The 22,381-nt window shown below is 38.3% G+C and overlaps 1 protein-coding gene across 3 annotated transcripts in view; it reads left to right on the top strand.

Moving 5' to 3' along the window:
- CARMIL1 (capping protein regulator and myosin 1 linker 1) overlaps nucleotides 1-22,381 on the top strand; it is a 317,501-nt gene that overhangs the window by 211,583 nt on the left and 83,537 nt on the right. For all 3 annotated transcript variants that reach the window (XM_065884857.1, XM_065884856.1, XM_065884855.1), the window contains exons 18-24: nucleotides 2,094-2,175; nucleotides 2,966-3,065; nucleotides 3,167-3,221; nucleotides 7,978-8,150; nucleotides 9,720-9,788; nucleotides 12,547-12,640; nucleotides 19,126-19,224. In XM_065884857.1, the coding sequence (XP_065740929.1) occupies nucleotides 2,094-2,175; nucleotides 2,966-3,065; nucleotides 3,167-3,221; nucleotides 7,978-8,150; nucleotides 9,720-9,788; nucleotides 12,547-12,640; nucleotides 19,126-19,224 (672 nt within the window). The remainder of the gene's footprint in view (nucleotides 1-2,093; nucleotides 2,176-2,965; nucleotides 3,066-3,166; nucleotides 3,222-7,977; nucleotides 8,151-9,719; nucleotides 9,789-12,546; nucleotides 12,641-19,125; nucleotides 19,225-22,381) is intronic.

The following is a 22,381-nucleotide window of genomic DNA, read 5'->3' as shown; positions in this document are numbered from 1 at the left end:
CCACACTTCTCTCTTGAAAGAAATGTGATTTTATTTTTAACATTTCAAAAAGTATTGAGTGATTCAGGCACATTTACTCCTCTTTGATCTTGCATTCTTTTTAAATAATGCTAGTGTGTGGGGTCCAAATGAGGGTAATTTAAAACCCGTTTTACATGCATACATGCAGACACAGCCTCTAATTATGCAAATTTGTTTAAAAGGATTTTCATTTACAGTAATGGAAAAGCTTTTACTGTTTTGGGAAAGCCTTAAGCTTTGGGGGAATTTTAGGCATCTAATAACCTGTGAGTTCAATCGAATGTTCTTGTGACTGAAGATCAGTTATTTTCTTATTTAAGTTTTGGATTTTTGTTTTGGGTTTTGGGAGTTTATTTTAGTTGAAGTGTTTTTTCTGACTCTGCCTTTTTACATCGTGTGTTGATAGACGTCTACTTCTCTGTTCTTATTCCGCTTACTTAACATTTTTTGTTTTTTCTCCTTGGGCTTTCCTTAGCTTGGCCATTGTGTAAGTACTTTATGAATCAATAAATTAGGATATGTTGACATTTTTTAGTATTGGAAAATGTTAGTATATGCTACAAGTATCAGTCAGGAGTATTTGTAAAATAAACAGAATGGAGCACTGAAATCTCACCTTTATTTTCCATTTTTGCAAATGGACTATTTTTTACTATACATTATAATAAGAAGTAGAGATTTTGTTGTAGAAATTTGACTTCTCAATAGAGAAATCACTGACAGCAAATAATGAAATTGTAAAAACTTATGTTTGTCTTCTCAAAAGCATAATTTTTTTCACGTTCTGAAAATCAAATTATGTTCCTTGGAAGTGTTTGCCTAAATTATTTCTTGCTTTAATGTTGACATAGTCTACATATAACATTCATTTCTTCAAATATTAACAAACTGTGACCTGGAACAGTGTTTCTCAAATCTGTTTGTGAAGAACCTGGTTGTTGTTTTTAAATTTACAGCCAATCGTAAACCAGTACTTTGGCAAAAATATAATAAAAATGGCCATAGCTCCACACACTGGATTCGTAGCCCTGCAGCTGTGGAGTTGGTTGGCCTTGGTTCCCCTGAAGTGTGTAGACCAGCCTCCTGGGGAGGTCTGCCTCTGTGTGACACTCCCCGTCAGAGTTCACATCAGGTACCTCACCGTGATCTGCTGTTACCTGAAAAAGTAGAAAGGACTGAATATAAACACTCCAGCTGAAATACTCCTGAATAAAGCAATTCCAAAGATCTGTGCAAAATTCTGCTTAACATGTAAGCAGCCAGGGAAATTGGCAGGGTTTGGTCCAGAGTACCGCAGGCATATTTCATCTAAAATAGTGAAATAAGGATTCTTTAAATTTTTACATCAAAACTTGAACAAGTAGAAAGTATTATCAATTTGGTATAGAATTTTTACATAAATTTAAATTTTCTTAAGTCAACAGAGAAACTACCATGTTCCTTGGCACATAGTAGGTTCCCAATAAATGAATTTCTTTTCCCTTATTAGATCGTAAGTTTACTGAACAAAGGGCCACAGCTTGGGAAACTGCATCCTGCACAGTGTTTTACCCATAGTAGGAACTCAGATAGTTGCTGAACGGAAAACAAAAATACTCTGACCTCTGTAAAATATGCTTTTGGTTTTATGGGAGAAGATGAAAAGGGTTTTATAGGTCTTTACTGTCTCCTTTGGTTGTTTTGCTGCTACATGGTGGAGAGTTATACCTTGAAATCTGTAATAATCAAATAAAATAGTAGCAGTTTCTAATGTATAAAAGGGATTTGTTAGCTTTCCAAAAGTCAGAAATGAAGGAAATTCTTGTGTGTTGACGGAGACCATCTTGGCAATGGTGATGTGGAGTGGCCTCTGTCTTCTGATTCTTTTTCTAATGATTTTCAGACTTACGTGAGATGGGAAACCATATAATGACTAGTGATTAGCTTTTTACATTGATGATAGCTCTTTTCGAGTTGATAAGTTTTCACTTTTTCTTTGGTGCTAAGTTTGAGACTATATCTCTTATTTTTCTTTTTTTTTTGGCTTTAGCCCTCCAGTGACCACTTTACCTGTTTGGTTTGTGTTTCTCTAGCTGAGATCTGGAGGTGCGCAGGTATTAGAAGGCTGCATCGCCGAAATCCACAACATCACTAGCCTAGACATCTCCGATAATGGTAAGTCAGAAATCAGAGAAGAAAAGACATAGAAATGTTATTTGAAGCAAGTTGGTAAAGGGAGAATAATCTTCTAGCCCAATCTAGATGACACCTTAATAAAATTGTTATTTCACTTCTTGACTAGAGGACCTTTTAATTTAACAGAGTTTATTTATGGAATAATTCTGTGCCAAAGTCTTACTAAGATTTTTCCATGGCCAAAAATGAAAAGTCTATGCAGTAAAACAATTCAGACCAAAAAAAAAAAACACTTGTCATCAATACATTGATAAAGATCTGAGTCCAACCTTTTGCATGCTTAGTGGTAATAAAATTGAGGTCTTGTTTATTTATTCAGAAACTTGTTTCATTAGCTTTATTTCTACTGGTTACATTAACATGTGCGTATGAACTTGCATAGACAAGAATGCAGTATGAATTTGCATAGACAACTTTAACTGCAGTTACCTCCCAGTGAACAGTATGTCAGAATCTTCTTTCACAAAGGGATGGGGAGAGATGAAATTTTCTGCTGTCATGCCTCCCCATTCCTTGTTGACTTTATTTAGCCACTGATTGCATAAGAGATTTAGGTAAGTCTTTGTGGAGAATGGGTTTATCCCTGTGAAATAAGAGGACAAAGAGTTCCTTTGGTGGGGGGTTGGGGGAAAAAGGATTAGCATCTCAGGACTCTCAGGACAGTACAGAAAGTCATCCACTGCCTTGCACCTTTGTTTAACTGTGCTGTACCTGAGAATTTCTTTATCCACATGTGTGTTGATTCTCCATTTACTCTCATTCTTTCCAGGTTTAGAATCTGACCTATCTACCTTAATAGTGTGGCTCAGTAAAAACAGATCCATACAACACCTGGCGTTAGGCAAAAATTTTAATAATATGAAATCCAAGTAAGAGTTTTGCATTTTTTTATATGACAATGATGAAAATAACCAGCCTCCTGAAAGCTTTTGATTTGATTCCACTGTCCACATCTTTAAAATCTCTTTAGAAATCTGACACCTGTGTTGGACAACTTAGTACAGATGATTCAAGATGAAGAATCAGTGAGTATTATTTTTAACACTCTTGCCTAAAATCTGCCGTTTGTTGCTGTTCTTACGAATTACGTCTGCTGGGTTAATGCAGATATGCTTTCAGATAATTTTATCTCTGTATACGTTTTCTATTGTTATTGTTTTTAAGTGCAATAAATATTTATGCTTTAGTACAGTTTTAGAGTGTACTTAAAATTTACCTACTCTTCACTTTATTCAGCTTATCACTAATTAAAGGAAGATTGTAACTAATAGATGAAAAGACGTACACATTGACTCCTAAGCCCATCTTTTAATAAACCTTACTACTTCCTAGCTTCAGCTAATTCACTAATCTGCAAGTGTGAATTTTTACTCTCTAGTTGACTTTATAACCTTCTATCATGTTGAGAAACATCATGTCGCTAATTTGAATTTCACCTAGTAATTATGCAGAATTACAAGAGACTAAGAAAGTTGTCCCCCATCTTAAATTGTGTCTAGAGCTCTAATAATCCTTCTTCTATTTTAATTCCCTTTAGTTGTTCCTGGCTAAGACTCGGTTCAGGGTAAAGAAATTTCATTTCACATAATATCCTATTTGGCTGCCCTTAGAAATGCATTAGGATAAAGGAAGATATTTTATGGACAAAGTGAGAAGCATTCTACCATTAATTCCTTTCAGTGAAACCTGATGCATCACATCTTCTATTTTACTGACGCTCTTTAAGATTTTGTCCCTTTCCTATCTTAGTCCTATTCAGCCACCAAAGAGCTTTTATGGTTCCTAAAATCCAAATCAATTTGTATAATGAAGATTCATATTATTCATGTTTGGTGATAGCTACTTTTGTAGGTTATAAGAGTGATTTCCTGTATTAATCATGTGAGATATGTCACATTTTAAAAAAGTACCATTTCGGGACTTCCCTGGCGGTCCAGTGGTTAAGACATTGCCTTCCAGTGCAGGGGGTGCAGGTTCAGTCCCTGGTGGGGGAAACTAAGATCCCACATGCCTCGCGGCCAAAAAACCAAAACATAAAACAGAAGCAATATTGCAACATATTCAATAAAGACTTTAAAAATGGTCCACATCAAAAAAAAAAAAATCTTTAAAAGCAAGAAGTATCATTTCCCATTTTGAATTCACACAGGGTTATAGCAAATTCTACTAAAACTGTAAGCTAAATTTTTGGAGGAAGCCATGCGGTCAGGAGAGATGGAGACTGGTACTTTTCCTTGCCTACCCTTGCCCACGTCTCTTTGTGGAGCTCTGACCTGGAGGGCAGGAGAAAATTCTGTTGTCCTGCCTCTTCATTGTGTTGATATAATTTCCAACCTGTGGACTAGAAATGAAACTCATTATTATTTAATGAATTCAGACACTTCTCTTTGTCCTCATTTGCTAATAAACCCCATATTTTGTACTCTTATACTGGGTTATTAAAGTTAGAGGCATAATTAGAATGTAATTTACACTTTTCAGAATTCATGCAGTTTGTTTTACATATTTAATTTGACTTTATACCACCCTGCTGTATTTGAGATTTTGATTTCCTAGTACTGGCCCAGTTTTAAAAGGTTGGGGAAGCCAGTATTGCAGAATCATATATATATATATATATATATTTTTTTTTTTTTTTTTTTTTGCGGTACGCAGGCCTCTCACTGTTGTGGCCTCTCCCGTTGCGGAGCACAGGCTCCGGACACGCAGGCTCAGCAGCCATGGCTCACGGGTCCAGCCGCTCCGCGGCATGTGGGATCTTCCCAGACCGGGGCATGAACCCGCGTCCCCTGCATCGGCAGGCGGACTCTCAACCACTGCGCCACCAGGGAAACCCTGCAGAATCATATTTAATAATCATTCCCAAATATTTGTTCCTTAGCACATATTTCAGGAAATTTTATATGTTATGAAAAATATATTTCTTAATTTCATGTTTTGCTTATTACACGAGGGTCTTCAAACTCTGTTCCTATAATTTTCAAAGTCTCTTACTCAAAGATAATCTTGATATTTAAAGTACACCTAAAAACATATTCGCAGATGGTAAAGTCTGCTACAAAAATGTGAACTCTGTTATAAATTTGAAAAGTTGCCGCTAATAATGTACAGTGAAAAGCCTTTTATGTTCATGTCACAGAAAAGTAGGTGGCTTTTTCAATAAGTAATTACATTCTTTTTATTTTTTTTCTACCTCTGAATCAGTAATGTGCAAAACTATTTAAAATGATTAGGAGTTCAGTCTTGTGACTAAAAATTCCACCCATAACTGGCGCCATTGGGCTCATTTTTCGGTTTTATTTTTTTAAAGGTTTCTACATATAAAAAGTAAACTCTTTGCTTTTTACATTCTGACCTTGTGTCTGTAGAGTTTATTCTTAGACAGCGTGTGGAATACTTTATTCTCCCGATGTTGCACAGTATGTTCACTTGGACAACCTAGACGCACGGGCTCCCGTGTCACCTTCAGCTCTAGACGGTGGTTGTCAGGCTGCTGCTCCCAGATTCGAGGGACGGTAACACTGAGGGGCCAAGATGACAGGGACTCTTGTTCTGAAGTATTACATACAAACCTGTGTTGTGAACAATGCAACAGTATGTGTTTGTCCTGGGAGTCCCTGTAGCAAGGAGACAGATTGTCAGATTAGGCGTGTTCAGCTATGAACAGGAATAGTAAGATTTCAAATAGTAATGTTACCTGGAAGTGCAGTAAATCAGGAAGGGATGACCTTATAAATATGCATGCAATTCCGGCTGTTCTGTTCGCATTAATGGCTCTGCCTGTTACTTTTAAGTGTTAGCTGGGGTGTATTAGGGTTTGAATATAGTACTGGAATTGGTGCTCTCCAGCTTGGAGACTTGCCAGTTTTCCAGTATGAGGAAGAAGCTGTAATGTGTCATTTTTGTAGGCGTTGAATAGAGCTTATTGAAATGATGGGAGATGCGATTACAGCTTTTTATTAAAGCAGCATTGCTTATGTTTTCATTTAAAACATGAAGTTTCCTGAGTCTGAAGCATTTTTCGTTTAGTTTTTTTTTCTATCTACTGGAACGTAGACTCTTAAGAAAATTGAAGCTCCCTCCCTAAACCTGCCTGAGTCTAAGATCACGCAGGCTTTTGGGCTGAGGTTTTAATTGACTTAGCACTTACTATGCCATTTAACCTTAAGACGTTTGATTCTAATTTATATAATATTACCTTTTGATTTTACCATAGATGTATTACGTTTAGAAAACATGGTCAAATTTGGACAATAAGGCCAATCACTCGGGAAAAGTAGAACCAAATGCATAATGCCAGTTTGTGGACATACGAGTCTTGAAACTGTCAACACTCTCATTCTGCCTCCTGAGCCTTTTGGCAGATGTGCCCGGAACAGGTGTTCTATTAGAAGTCCATGTTCAGTGGTTAAGTGGACACGAATAAACCCCACGATTTGTGTGGGGGTCCTACAGACCACCTAGGCACATCTCAAGAACCCCAGTCCCACGGGCCACCGTGGAACCTGGTCATAGATGATCCTAGAAGCTGGTTCCAGCATCCATCTCCTGTAATGTCCGAACTGCTCATGGAGTTAGCATGTACAATTGTTGAATACGGCTGGGCCAGTGTAGACCACCGCAGGCAACCCAGAAGACATCCAAATCCCCCGGAGAAGTCTTAGTTCTGACTTTTAGAGCAGCCTTGGCTTAAGTCCTGGAATTCGCACCACCTCATTAATTCAGTTATGGCTGTAATCAGGGATTGCAATTTAAACACCCACAGGGCTAGGAAAGTGACATAAACAAGTGTGAGCTGGGTGTAAGTAGGGAGCCCATTCTTATTTTCTTTCTTTGTCAGATACTCTGTAGGCCAAACAAAACATGCCTCCAGGCAGCGGGCTTTCAGTCTCTGGTTTAAATAGACAGTGAGTGGATTGGCTTGGGTTCACCACACAGCTTACAGTAATGGAAAGGTCACACACATTTGCCTTTTTTTTTTTTTTAATTGTAAGTGTGTCTTTTGATTGGATCTTATAAGACAAAGCTAAGAGTGAGAATCAAAAAGATCTAGGATAAGCCAATAAGGGCAATGTTGTGTAGGAGTTGAAAACACAAAATCTGTAACCAGTCTGTCCGGTTCCTGTTCAGCTACTTTCTGTGTGACCTTGGTTGAATCACTTAACCTTTTTGTTTCTTACTTGAGAAGTAGGGCTAACAATACCTAATATAATAATACCTAAGTATTGGGTTACTGGGAGGATTAAATGAGTAAATATATGTAAAAAGCTTAAATAGTGGTTAAGTGTTCAATAAATGTCAGTTATTATTGATCTTGGCTGGGTTTTATTTTGCATTTACTACTTCTAGTAATTTAGTACTAGTATTCCTCTACTAGTATTTTAAGACGTCCTTTTACCTTGCATAGAAATAAAATGGGTCAAGGGATAGTGTTGCCATACTGAAGTGCAGACGTTTCTGTGTAGTATTTTTATTTCTTTCCTCCCATCCTCCACTTCAAAAGAACTGGCACCTGCCACTCTGGGTATCTTTCCACAGCTTCCCTTAGAAGAGAGGTGGCTGATATTCAGCATTAAGACACAAGCTCTTCATGTTTGACTCCAAGGGTCCAGAACCTTCAGGTCGCATTCATCAGTGTCTTTTGGCCAGAAGTTACCAAATGAGGCACTTTGTGTTTGTGCGGTGGGTCCCTCCCCTGATGGTTCTCCGTGAAGTGGGTCCCAGCGAGCGGCAGCAGCTCTGACAACACTGTGTGAGCGCTGCCTGGTGTTCCCTCCACAGCCTCTGCAGTCCTTGTCCCTGGCTGACTCGAAACTCAAGAACGAGGTCACCATCATCATCAATGCCCTGGGAAGCAACACCTCCCTGACCACAGTGGACATCAGTGGGAATGGCATGGGGGACATGGGGGCAAAGATGCTGGCCAAAGCGCTGCAGATCAACACCAAGCTCAGGTACGCAGGCCGGGCCCTCGGCCCCGAGGAGTGGATGCTGGTTCAAAGGAAGGTCTGGAAGAGGGTCTGACCCAGCAACCACTGGGGGGCCGGCTGTGTTCGTGTGAGGCCTGAGTTTCCCAGGCGACCAGCTGGGGAGCAGAAGCGGCAGCTTCAAGTCTTTTTTCAAAATATGGAGGAGGGTGTTCCCAAATTTAGACACAGTCATTCCTTCAAACTGCTGTCTTAAAGATTTCCACTATGAGGTAAACCCGGCTGAGAACCATTGCAGTTTCCCATTTCACAGCAGCATTGGCAGCTGACTGATGTGTCCGGAAAGGCAGGGGGCAGCAGAGGGGTTTGGGGGCAGAGCTGGGAAGACTGGAGGAATGACACGAGGGGCTTCCCTGTACTTGGTTGTGAGCCCAGCGTCTTATCTTCCCTTCCCACTCCTGCGACATAAAGACCTAAAACCCAGGGGATCCATGAAGTCCACTGTGTCAAAGGCAAGTTTGTACTGGATGCTAACTCTTCTGTTCGGTGGTTTTCATCCGTAGTGCTTCCCAAGCATGGCTTTTCTTAAGGATGAGCTATGCAGTAACCACTTCTCTTAGGGACTAGTTATCTGGTAACCATGTTTACCATCCATCGTTCAGAGAGACCCAGTTGCTCCCTAGCCCAGCAGTCTGGTGAAGGAAGAGTTAATAATTCACACTGCTCCTCAAGGGCTTTTTCTGGCTGTTTCCCTTGCTTCCCGGTGCAAGGCAGAGCCCGCACCTTCTGTCTAAACTGAAGGCAAAAGCGAAAATCTGCCGCAGTTTCTTTGAAGGTCAGTGTGTACGTGAAGAAGGTCGTTGAGGTTAGGAAGAGAAAGCAATTAGAGGTTGTGAGCCTGGGAGCGTTCAGACAAATAAAAGCCATTTCATGTGTCAGGTGAATTGACGAATCCTAAAATACTTCTGAAGTATTCACATTCTGAAAGGAAAGTCATACTTTTCTTCCAAAATAGATTTTGTATTTAAAAAGTAAACCACCTCCTAGAGTAACTGAGGTTTATCAGCAGAGTGAACTCAGTTGCTGGGATTGCTGATCATATCACGTCAGGGCAATGATGAAACGTCAGAAAATATGACCACTTTGTCCCTCTAGTTGTTTAGAATAGAAAAAAGTCTCAGTATCTGGAATTCTTTCTGTTGGACATGAGACTGTTCAGCCTCTTGTATAAATAACTTCAGCCTCAGACTTGAATACTAGAATGCTGTTTGGAGAATATGTTGGGAGAATATCAGGGAAATAGGGCTTTCTGGCTAGCAAAGCATTGGGTGACTTAGTGGTAAGTTAATGTGTGTGCTGTTGCTTTTAAGTATGGTTTTTTTCATAGTACTTGAGCAGAGAATGGCTTTGGAATCTAATGTTGGGGGAAATGCTCATCCTTGCTTTGTTTGAAACAAAGCTGAACACTATTCCTTGCTCAATGTACTAAAATACCTAGACAGTGTTTCCTATAAGAGATTTATCTGCAATGGGAGAGAGAATCTTTTCCTCCATTCTTAAGTATCTGATCATTTATGTGATTTGGTTTCCAAACAGGACTGTTATATGGGACAAGAACAACATTACTGCCCAAGGCTTTCAAGATATAGCTGTTGCTATGGAAAAGTAAGTTTTACTTAGGACTTCTTTCTAGAAAAATAGAAAAGAACCAATGGTGTTTGTGTCTCTGTGGGGTAATACAAGTAGCAGTAGATTGGGAATCAGAAGATCTGGGTCTGATTAGTTTCCTGCTAACCAGCCATGGGACCTGGGAAGACGTTGACTTTCCTCTGGTGTGAGTTTCTTCATCTATAAAATGAGAGCAGAGATGCTTATTCCACAGAACACACAAGATCATGGTTGCAGGGGGGGTGGGGTGGAGGGTGCTACACAGCGGTCACCTTGCTTCTTTCTCCTTGTGGTTTTAAATCTCCTTCCACTGGATCTCACTTTTTTGGCCCAGGATGACAACTCTGAATCCAGTGGTGAGAAGAAAGCTGAGGTCCAGAAAATAAAAATGAAATTGAGGAAATGGCAAGGCCAGGGCTCACTGGTCTCATTCCTGTAAAAGGCTTTTTTAAAATTACCTTCGTAACTAAAGTCTGCAACTATTATTTATTGTCAAATTTACTTTCCCGATAAACTAAATGAGGAAAGAAGAATACAAACGTGGCTGAAAAAAATGCTAGAAATCTGGTTCTTTCTGAGCTTTTCAATCCTCCTATTGTATTCTAATGGTAGAAATGATCAAAGCAGATTTATAGCATTAAAAACGAGAGGTTACAAAATGTAGGAGGGAAATTAGGGGCCAGTAGCATAGAAGTTGGGCCTTTTAGGAGGGGGAGGAGGTGCTCATTATTTTGTGTTTTCCTCCATGCACGGCCCCTCAGGTGGAGCTGTCATGCCCAACATGGTGACCTGGATAAAAGCCTAGACCTGGAATTAGGAGCCCTCCATTCAGTCCCCAGCTCTGTCACCAATAAGCCTATGATCTTGAGCCTATGATCATTTCACCTCATTGATGAATTTTTCTTTTATAAAGTGAGAAATCACAGTAAATTATCTCTAAGTGGCTTCAGTTCTAAATCCCGTGGTTCTCCTTTAGCCAGGAAGTCAAAGTTGCTGCCACCACCGGCCATCACTAAACATGGATAAGGCGGCTTATACCATCAGTCATCATGGCCACCTCTCCCAGGAGACTTCTGTGACTGCAGAACCTCCTGTAATTACACCTATTGCACACAAAACCTTTGAATGGAAACATATATTTACAGATTGCTGCATTTGGGTGCTAACAGCACAGCTGCCACTCTAATGATATTGCAGACTGCCAGCCCAGGCAGGTCTTTGTGAGAAGCCAAGAGGATGCAGCCCCAACACTCCACATTTCCAGATTGAGAGTAGAACTCCCTGATCACAGTCTGTTATGTACTCTGTGCTACAAGATGCCAATGGTGTGAAATCACATTTGGTTTAAATAAACCACGCTGGTCTGAAGCATGATGAAAAGTGGATGAGGGAAAAGAAAATCTTCAAGGCTGCGAAAAGAGACGTATTATCTGTTAATTTCAGTTGGCTGGTTCCTCTTAAGTCAAACAAAAGCAATTTTGCTCAAACAAAGCTAAGGTAAAAATTAAAGTTATAGAAACAACAGCCTTGTCTTTGCTGATTATTTTACTTTAAGCCATCTTGTCAGTTGGACTGGATGAAGAACAGTGTTTTTTTTCCCCCCGATTAGGTAACCATCCAGATTGGCTGCTTTTATTAAGATGACTGTTTATTTTCTTTATTATTTCTTCATTATTAGTACCTATTTTAGGAATTAGTTGTTAATTTATTCTTCCAGTAGAAGCCATCTGACTATCCATAAGAGTTATACCATGAATCCTGCTTGTTGTTGAGAGACCTGAAACAAGCCAGCTGTGGGATGCCTAGGTACCGGTTGCCAACACGTGGCCCACAAGGTCATCCTTCCTGAGTGTCTTGTTGTAGAAACAGATGCATTTTGGTTGGGAGAGAGGTGGCATCTCCAGGTCTAGAGTTTGTGGTAGGGGAGCAGGTGTGAGTGTTCGTCCAGACACATAGCACTTTGTAGCAAGTTCAGGAACACAGGCCAGAGTGCGGATTTAGAGTTCTCACGCAAAAATGACTCACCCTTGCATTCTTGTGTCTAACCAGCCAGGTAACAGCCGTGTGAGGTATTACATAGACCCAGAGTTCCACAGTTGCTTTACTTGGTGTCTAGAGCCTGGGGCACTCGGGCTGATTTGGGGTGCCAACTGCCAGGCCCTGCAGAGGTCAGGTTGTTGAGCCATCAGGAAGGTTTTCTAAAGACGGTCACTGGTCTTGGACTTGGTTATTTAAAGGAGCCCAGAGCCTGAACAGATTGTTTCTGTGGGTGCTCACATCCTTGGCTTGGCGAGCAAATGTTTTGGTTCTATTTTGGGGTTTTCCTCTACCGTTCTGGGTCTGTCTGTCACGTTGTCACTGTGGTAATCAAGTTACCTTCAGATCTGTTGGTGACTAAATTCCAAGTAGCAAGTTGATGCTGGACTTTTTTCCCAGCCTTTCTCTCAGACCATCTCTCCAGTTCCAATTTGAAAATCCTGTCCTTACTGTAATTGAAAACTGAAAGCAAAACAACAAAACCAGATTCCTTCAAGTTGTGTAGGTTTTGTAGACAGTGTGAATTGACGAGGTCACTTGTGGTGTCACAAAGGTGGTAGGAGAGAAGGCTGACCTGCAGTCGAGGGGCCTAAGATGGTCCGGTAGTTTAGAATTTTCTAAGGCAGTCTGGCAACTCTTTTCAGATTTTAAAAGAGTGCTGAATTAAGATAATAGGAAGTTATTTTCAAATAAACATACCATTTTCTCCTTTTTCTAGGAACTACACGTTGAGATTTATGCCAATTCCTATGTATGATGCTTCTCAAGCCTTAAAAACAAACCCTGAAAAAACAGAAGAGGCTCTGCAGAAGGTATTGAAGGATCAGTAACTTAATTATAATAAATTCACATTCTAGTGGAATTGTGTGAATAATACATTCTGAACATATGAACAGTGCTTTGTATTTTACAAAGCTTTTTTCACATTAGCTTGTATTATGATCATGACTGGCATAATGCATGACTGGGGGAGGAATAAAATAAAGACTAGAACTTGTCATGAAATTTAAGTGGAGTAAAATAACATTCTTACAGCATCAACATGCCAGACTTAGGCGTGGATACCTCCCTCTTCGTCCGTTGGAGAATGTGTACAAGTGAATGACAGCTAGCACAACCTTCATCCCCTTCATCCTCAACAGCTAGAGCCTTCCCTTCCTTCTTCATCGAGAAATTTAGGGCATTACTGAGATCTCGCTTTACCACCTTTGTCTATAAATGTGTCTGAATCCACACCCATGCCCACCTCCTTTCTGGCAACCCCAGAGGATGATGGGTACCTTCCCCTTCAAAGCCCAGCCATCTTCAGTGCCTTTGACCCCAAAATCTCTGCCCTGTGCTGGAAACTTGCCCTGTGAGTCATTCCCTCGCTCTTTCATATCTTCATCCTTCTCGTTCTATGGTTATGGCTACCTTTCTCTCTACTTTTAGATGTGCTCAAATATTTCCCATCTGAGGAAGCCTGCTCCACCTTTATTATGATGTTATTTGGGAAATCTTCTAAATCTTTCTTCCCTCTTTGTTCTTTCATCTGGTGGTACCACCCTCTGTCCAATCTCCTAAGCTTGACTTTTTTCCCTCTATATCTTCTGTAGCCAATCAGTCACCAAGTTTACTGATTCTAGCGCATAAATCTCCTAATTAACTCTCCTTCCCTCTTTTCCTATAACAGATGCCTTTATTCAAACCTCATCCTCTCTCACCAGGATGATTACATCCTCTTGTCTGTTTTCCATGCTGCAGTCAAAAATAGCCATCTTCCTTCATGGTGAAGTTGATCAGACTAAAATGTTCAATCCATTCCTCCTGGTGGCTTTTAGGATAAAGCCTAATCTCCTTAACTTATCAAGAATTTCTGCCCAGGATCTGCCTCCTATTCACCACCGATTTCATCTCTTACCAACCCTTAGTCTTTGTTTTGCTCTACCTCAGGGAACTTGTTAGAAATGCAAATTCTTGGGCCTCAGAAACTGGGGTGGGACTTAGCCATCTGTGTTTTTCTTAGTTGTCCTGATGATTGTAACATTTGAGAATCACTGCTCGAATCTAGATGATACTTGTGCTTTCCCCACTACTGTGCATATCTGTTGAGATTGAAATCAAGGGTCAGTTCATCCAGGAAGACTTCTTGGAGTCCCTTTTCCCTGCTAGGTAGGTGGTCTTCTCACAATTTCCTGTGGTTCTCTCTGTCACTGGCCTTGTGACATTGTTTTAAGTTACCTGCCTCTATTTTTTTTTTTTTTCTCCCAGCGACTGTGAGCTCTTTGAAGGCAGAGCCTATATTTTTCATCTTGTTTTATTCTCAGAAGCTAGTGCAGTACCTGGCATGCATACTTGGATGTTCTTTAGACATTCAGTGAATTAAAGGGAGTAAGGTTGGGAGTGGAGGGGAGAGGAAGCTGTGGTGTAGCAGAAGAAACCATCTAAGGTTTGGATTCAGAAGATCTGACTAAATCAAACTCTTCCCAGCATTGTAAGTTCAGTATGTATTTAATTTTTCTGAACTTTAGTTTCTCCACCTACGTAAAAAATAAAGCTACACAATAACTGTATTTAGCTGACACTTAGCATATAGTTTATACTGGGTGCCTGACACTATTTTAAATGATTTACATAAATTAACATCTGTCATCTTTAAAATAAACCCATGAGGTAGGTTCTATTATATGCTCATTTTACAGATAAGAAAACTGAAGGGCAGAGTGATTAAGTAATTTACCTAAGGTGTCCATGAGGATCAAATGAGGTGGTATATGTGAAAAGCAGTTTGTAGACGGTAAAGCGATATACAAATGTTCGATATCTTTACACTTTCCTGAAGGATATTAGTCAGCTTATAACAAAAGACATATTCCACAGAAACAAGGTTTCTGGTTTCAGATTAGACATGTAAAGAGTTTGGAAGTCATCATTCCCATCCTCACAAGAAAAAAAAAAGCTTAACAAACAGAAAATCAGTGACTTTTCTTAGGTCTGCCAGAGAATTGAGGTTACAAGGCAAACTGTCACCCTGGAAACGGGAGAGATGGTAATACAGAGAATCACAGAGAATCAAAGCTTACCAGGGGCAGAAGCTAATGGAGCTGGTAACTCAGAGGAATGCTTAAACAGTAATTGATGAATTGCTGGAGGCTTAGAGTGGACTAGTTTAAGAGCTTAAAAAAAAAAAAAAAAAAAAAGCAGCTAAATACTCCTAGGTGCTTAGTCTTAGGGAGGCCCTGACCTTTGCATGGGTTTTAGCTACAAGAGCCCAAGTTACCACAGTGAAGATTGGAGGAGGATAATTCACTGCTGTTTCTGGCAGGTGGAAGGGAAAAAGTAACCATTTTGAAATACACTCAGAGCATGCTGTTCTCCATGACAAAGGCCTGCCCTCAAGAGAAACTATTCTACCAGAGCCTTATCTGACCTAGTAGAAGACAGTTAGACCACTGCAGCCCCTTCCAGCCTTCCTGTTTCACATAAGGGAGGGGGAAAAAAAAGGCCAAGAAACACTTCTGAAGGTCACAGTCCAGGGACTCAGGCCTGGTTTAAAAAAAAAAAAAAAAAAAAAAAAAGCCTAAATTTAATCATAAGATTATAGAATGCTTCCCCTCCGTATTATACTTCCATCACAAATCAATTATAATAACACTGAATTACAACTAAGCAAAGCTGTAAGGCACTTTATTTAAGGAGGCATTTCTAGGGAAACCCAAAACAGCAGGGGAGACATAAACAAGGTCAATAGAAGAAATTAACTGGCATATACAGTTACAGCAGACATTCAACACAACTCAGCTTCTAGCCAGATGAACATAAAAGCCTCACAGTAAAAGAATGATTACCTCAGTTCCTATTACTAGCTACATCATATGTGGCTTTCAACAAAAAATTACAAGGCAAGCTAAAAGATAAGAAAAAACACAGTATGAAGAGACAAACATCAGAACTGGACTCAGATATGATACAGATTTTAGAATTATCAGACAGGTGATTTAAAATAACTGTGATCAAATATGTTAAGGGCACTAATGGAAAAAGTAAAAAAAAAATTGCAAGAACAGATAGGTAATAAAAACAGACAGGAACTCTAAGAAAAAGTCAAAAGGAAATGCTAGAGATCAGAAATGCTGTAACGAGCAAAAAAAATGCCTTTTATGAGCTCATCAGTAGACTGGACACAGCTGAGGAAAGAATCATTGACCTTGAAGATATGTCAGTAGAAACTTCCCAGACTGAAATGCGAAGAGGAGAAAAAGAATAGGGGGGAAAAAGAACAGAAGATCCCAGAACTATGGGACAATTACAAAACATTGAACATCCTGGTAATGGGAATACCAGAAGGAGAAGAAAGAGAAAAGAACAGAAGAAATGTCTGAAGTAATAATGACTGACAATTTTCCAAAATTAATGACAGACACCAAACCACAGATCCAGGGATCTCAGAGAACACCAAGCAGGATAAATATTGCCTCCCCTGCAAAAAAAAAATGATGTGTAGGCATATCATGTTCAAACTGCAGAAAACCAAAGACAAAGAGAAAATCTTGAAGGAAGCCAGAGGAAAAATATACCTTACATATTGAGAAATAAGGGTAGGAATTACATCAGACTTTGAGCCACAAAGCATGCAAGCAAGAAGTAGAGTGAAATATTTATTTAAAGTGTTGAACCAAAACCCCAGCAGCCTAGAATTCTGTATCTAGCAATATTTTCCTTCAAAAATAAAGAAGAAATACTTTCTAAGACAGCAGTGTTACAAGGGGTGAAAGGGAGAAATTGGTGATACTCCCTTGTAATGTACCCGCACTATTTGTGAAATGGTATACAGTTGACCCATGGACAGCACGGGGCTTAATCTGAGTATACCTTACAGTTGGCCCTTCTTGTCTTCATCCATGGATTCAACCAACCATGGACCATGTATGCTGTAGTATTCACTACTGAAAAATATCCACTTATAAGCAGACCTGTGCGGTTCAAACCTGTTTGTTCAAGGGACAACTGCAGTGTTATTTGAAAGAGGAGTTGGATGAATTGTAAATGTATATTGCAGACACTAGGGAAACCACTAAAATATTTATAAAGAAGTATACTTAATATTCTAAGAAAGGAGAGAAAAATTCAATCATATACAATACTTAAAACCAGAGAAGGCAGAAAAAGAGGGGAGGTTAAAAGAAGAAACAAAGAGCAAATGCAGAGTATGCAAATATATTAATTATAAAAGTTGTGTCTTTTTTAAATGAAAATTGGTGACTTTAAAGCTCATGTTTATTGTTTTTTTCCCCTATAGTATTTAACTATGCTCTTATATATTCAAGTTTTCATTTTAACGGAACTGTCCTCTGGAAGAATTATGGCTCTTTAATTTTACTCTACTGATAAAACAATATTGTGATTCTATACTCAGTCTTTATTTTTTTTAAATATAAGTTTCCGTTATTAAAACAGAATTTTTTTGCCTTCTGTGCTGCTGCTATTTTCAGCAATGAGACTGAAGATGTCTGACTGACTGTAGACTGTCTCCCAGGTCACTGCTGCCCAGGGGTACTGGCAAATGTGATAAATGACACTTTTGGCTCTTCCTCTTTCCTTTTGACCTGAGTCAGGCCCCTGTCCTGTCCTGGTTCTCTGTCTTGGTCTCTAATGGTGCACAGAAGGAAAGTTTACCTTGTAAACTTTCCAGATGCAAATACTTTCAACAAATAACTTTCACCGTTATTAAAGACACTTAAGCATTGTTTTTCTTCCTTACCCTTGCACTAGCTTTTAGAAATGAGCAATGAATTTTATTTTATTTTTCTAAAATATTCCCTCCAGGCTCAGTCTGTGAAGCACTGTTGGTGCACCTGGGGAAGGCCTGGAAGCGCATGGGCCAGCCTTGGGTGTACTGCCTGTGTGTGAGCTGAGCCTCTTGAATAAACAAGCTGCTCTCAGAACTGGCCCATGGCCATGGCTTAATGAGGCCAAATGTAGAAGAATAAAACAAAATCACCCAAAGCTGGGTGGCAGTGTGTGCCTGTCATATTTTAGGCAGAATCTTTTTTTAGCAAAGACATTCTACCTTGATGGTAATGTCACCTTGGAAAGAGATGACTTCTTGGGAAGCAGCAAGAGAAAATTAATGTAATATAATGTCATGGTATTAATGTGTCACTTTAATGATGCTTCATTTCAGGGATCTTTTTTTATAATGCCTTCATTTATGTTTAGTAGAATGGTACATTTTGTTCTGCTTTATGATTTCCAAGGATGATGATAATTATAGCCTGTATTTTAATTATTCCTAATCGGTATTAAGTAGTAGTCATTTTAGCATATGCAAAATGAAAATGAAAATGTAACAATCCTGAAAGCCTCACAGTCACTAGAAATTCTTAACCAGGGAACTGTAGTGACACATTAGAAGCCAAATGGTTAAGTTGCATTATGAAAACAAATAAAAACAACAACTGAAAAAAAATAGATGGCATACTTAATCATCTCAATCATTCTTTAAAAAAACACATTAATAGGTATTCATTATAATCAATAGTTTACATTTTTCAGTGTATTATATATCCATTGTATATTGTTATTCTTCAATACTTTATTTCAATCTAGTTATCATTTGTATGTTTGAATTTTTCATAAAACATTGTCTATGTATAAAAATATAGATTGTCAAGCAACTTCAAGATTTCTCATTTTCTGTAGAAATCCATTTTCTTATTTTTGGTAATTTTGCTAAAAGCATTCCTGTTTTTGAGAAAACATGTAAACCTGGTGGATTAAGGAAATTGGTATATGGTTTTGAGTTGTACCAGCCTGTAACCTTCCAATTTTGTACCTATTTTCTCCTTTTTTCCCCTTAAAATAAAGAATTTTCTGAGTGCTGGTGGATAAGGCCAAGGGGTTCAGAAAGGACCATCCATACACTGTAGGGGTATTTATTTAGCTTCTGAACTGTTTAGTGGTTAAAAATCTGTGAGAGAGAAAGATTGCGATCGTGTACAGGAAAGTGATGAGAAGTCACTAAAAGGGGTCTCTAACCCTGCAGGCAATTAAACACTTGCTCATCTTTGTCAACTACTGAGTCACATAAAAATTACCCTGGTTACCTGCGAGTGAAATTTCGAACTAAAAACACCCATAATGCATCACGACAATAGCCAGTTTCCCCATCTCATACGTTTTGTGGGGTCAAGGCCCTGGCAGGATGTGTGAATTAGTTGCTTGGGTCTTCAGTTTAGCAACTGGCTGTTGCACTTATGGTTTTACTCTCTGCTGAGTCGAAATGTGTTCTTGAGAGAGACATGTGCTTAATTTCCAGATAGAAAACTATCTGCTCCGGAATCACGAGACTAGAAAATACCTTCAAGAGCAGGCCTACCGCCTACAGCAGGGCATTGTCACCAGCACCACGCAGCAGGTAAGAAGGTGCCAGTCTTCTCCCAGTGACAGTTCCTCCTCTTACACATGCTGAACTGACCCTTTAAAGAGCCAGGGACCAAGGATTTTTATCGTTAGAGTCATTCCCAATGGGGCAGTAAGAATGTGTTTCTGAAAATGACAACAAATGTTAAGTAGAGTTTAGAAATGCTAAATATGCATTTTTCATTGTTGATTTCTGCCTTTTAAGATTGTCAGTAAGGTGTATCTTAGATTTCTATACAGCTATTAGGAACCCTGGATTACAGATGATAAAAGTCTGAGGGTAACCAAATTTGCTACTTTGGAGACATCCTATTCTTTTTCTTCTACTCCCTCTCACTTCTATGAGTAGGAAACAAATTCCCAGATTCTTCTGAATAATTAAGAATTTGTTAAGAATTATTCTTCTGAATAATTAAGAATTTGTTGACTGTTAATTAACACAAGTGCTAAAGAGAAACTAAACTGTTTTTTACTTCATTCCTCTTCTCTCTACCCAACTTTAGAATAAAAAAAGTATGGAATGTTTTCCTCCAAAAATATTAACCAAAACCAAGGATCGTAAGATATTTGAGGAAAACCTATAGGATGTCAAAGAAAGAAGAAGATAAACCTAAGAACTGAGCTCAGATAATTCAGAGTACAGCAGAGGGCTTTAAAAAAATATTGTAATAAGTTCAGAAGGAATTGAGACAATATTATATCCATAAAATAGGAATGAGCTGCGATGAAAAAGAATAATCACAGAATAAGAAACAATGCTTAACAGTTGAAAATATGAAAACTGTAATATAGAATTAAATTAACCAATAGGGCACAAATTAAGCTGTTTCTCTGGTAGAAAACAAGAGAAAATCTTAAAACATGCAGTAAAAAGATAAAATATATGAGAGAAAAGTAAGTCAGAGTCATGAAGAGATTAAAAGTGACCAATAGCCTTCTAATAGGAACCTCGAAATTTAAAAAGAGACGTAACAGAAAAAGTTAAAAAAGAGAAAATAATAGAAAAGCATTTCATATGAATCTTGGGGTTGACCTACTGAAATTGATATGGATGAATGGGTAAAGGCCCACACCTCATCAGAACACCGAAAATAAAGAAAAAACATCTTAAAGAGTTCCAGACAGAATAAACAGGCTATCTTACAAGGGAACTGGAACCAATTCTTAGCATCAATCTCAATTACTAGAAACAAATGAGGTTCAGAGGGGGATTTGTTTTGGACCAAGAATTCTATATCTAGTCATTTTATCAAACAGATGCAAGGGCAGACTAAAACTGTACTCAGACGTGGACCCAGAAATTTTACCCCCAGTATTCCATATGAAAAAAGGCTTTTTGAGGAAATTCTCCAGCGTAACAAAGAAAAACAAGAAAGTATACAATACGAGGTATAAATAAGAAACTGAACCAGAAACGAAATCATAGAAGTTGTAAGAGCTGAAAGAAAGCTTTAAAAAGTTGCCACTTTGGGAAAATCTGCTTTGAGCTGCAGAATTAAAAGATACAGGATTACATTTCTTTCTCTGTGAATTCCATGATCATAATTCTATACCTGCATTTTAGTGGACTTAAAATTTTAATATCAACTTAGACAGGAAGGGAACACCTAATTATTGCTACACTAAAAAAATTTACATTTTGGAAATTTTAATGTAAAAGTAATGAAACTAATTAAAATTAGGAGTTGAAGTGGGAGAAAGGTGAGTGGTAGTATAAGTATACTAAGTTTTTACTTTTTGTTTCATGGAATAGTCTATATTCTATAATTCATAAATAAAAAATACAGATGTAAATCTACTATTTAAAGTTAAAATGGAAGCCACTAAAAGAATTAAAACAGAGGGTTTTCAAAAATGTTTATTTCAGCAGATTGAGAGGAACTGACTGGTAGGGAAAGTTTTGTCATTTGAGACCATTTTGTATGGTTTGTTCTATTTTCTTACCTTGGGCAGATGTCATTTTAATTTTTTAATTAATTCTTACCTTGGGCAGATGTCAATTTAATTCTTTGGTTTTGGTATCAGGGTAACACTCATCTCATAGAATGACTTTGGAAGTGTCTCTTCCTCTTCAGTTTTTTGGTATACTTTGAGAAGGATAAGTGTTAAGTTTTCTCTCAGTATTTGGTAGAATTCACCTGTGAAGCCATCTGGTCCTGGACTTCTGTTTGTTGGGAGTTTTTTTTTTTTTATTACTGATTTCATTTCATTACTGGTAATTCATCTGTTCATATTTTTTATTTCTTACTGATTCAGTCATGGGAGATTGTATGTTTCTAGGAATTTATTTCTTCTAGATTGTTCATTTTATTGGTGTATATTTGTAGTAATCTCTTATTGTTTGTATTTCTGTAATGTCACTTGTAACTTCTCTTTCATTTCTGATTTATTTATTTGAGCCCTCTCTCTCTTTTTTCTTGATTAGTCTGGCTAAAGGTTTATCAGTTTTGTTGATATTTTCAAAGAGCCAGCTCTTAGCTTCATTAATCTTTTCTTTTCTTTTTTTTTTTTTTTTTTGTCTTTATTTCTTTTATTTCCACTCTGATCTTTAGGATTTCTTTCCTTCTACTAACTTTGGTTTTGTTTGTTCTCCTTTTATGAGTTCCTTTAGGTGCAGAGTTACATTATTTATTTGAGATTGTTCTTGTTTCCCAGGATAGGCTTGTATTGCTATAAACATCCCTCTTAGAACTGCTTTTGCTGCGTCCCGTAGATTTTGGATCATTGTGTTTCCATTTTCATTTGTGTACAGGTGTTTTTTGATTTCCTCTTTGACTTCTTCAGTGATCCATTGCTTGTTTAGTTGCATATTGTTTAGCCTCCACATGTTTGTGGTTTTGCACTTTTTTTCTTGTAGTTGATTTCTAGTCTTATACTGATCAGAAAAGATGCTTGGTATGCTTTCAATCTTCTTAAATATATTGAGAATTGTTTTGTGGCCCAGCATGTGATCTGTCCTGGAGCACGTTCCATGTGCTCTTGGAAAGAATATGTATTTTACTGCTTTGGGATGGAGTGTCATTTTAATTTTTTGTTGTTCCTTTTTCTTAAAAGAGAATGAAGTAACGATGTCCATAATAAATGAGTTGTGTGTAATATTTAAGTAGGTAAAATTATATGGATGACTGCGTAGATATACATAGAGATTTGTG

This window comes from Phocoena phocoena, chromosome 10 (genome assembly GCF_963924675.1).
Source record: "Phocoena phocoena chromosome 10, mPhoPho1.1, whole genome shotgun sequence".
NCBI classification, from domain to species: Eukaryota; Metazoa; Chordata; class Mammalia; order Artiodactyla; family Phocoenidae; genus Phocoena; species Phocoena phocoena.
Note: the sequence above shows the minus strand (reverse complement) of the source record. Positions and strands in the feature narration are given on the sequence as shown.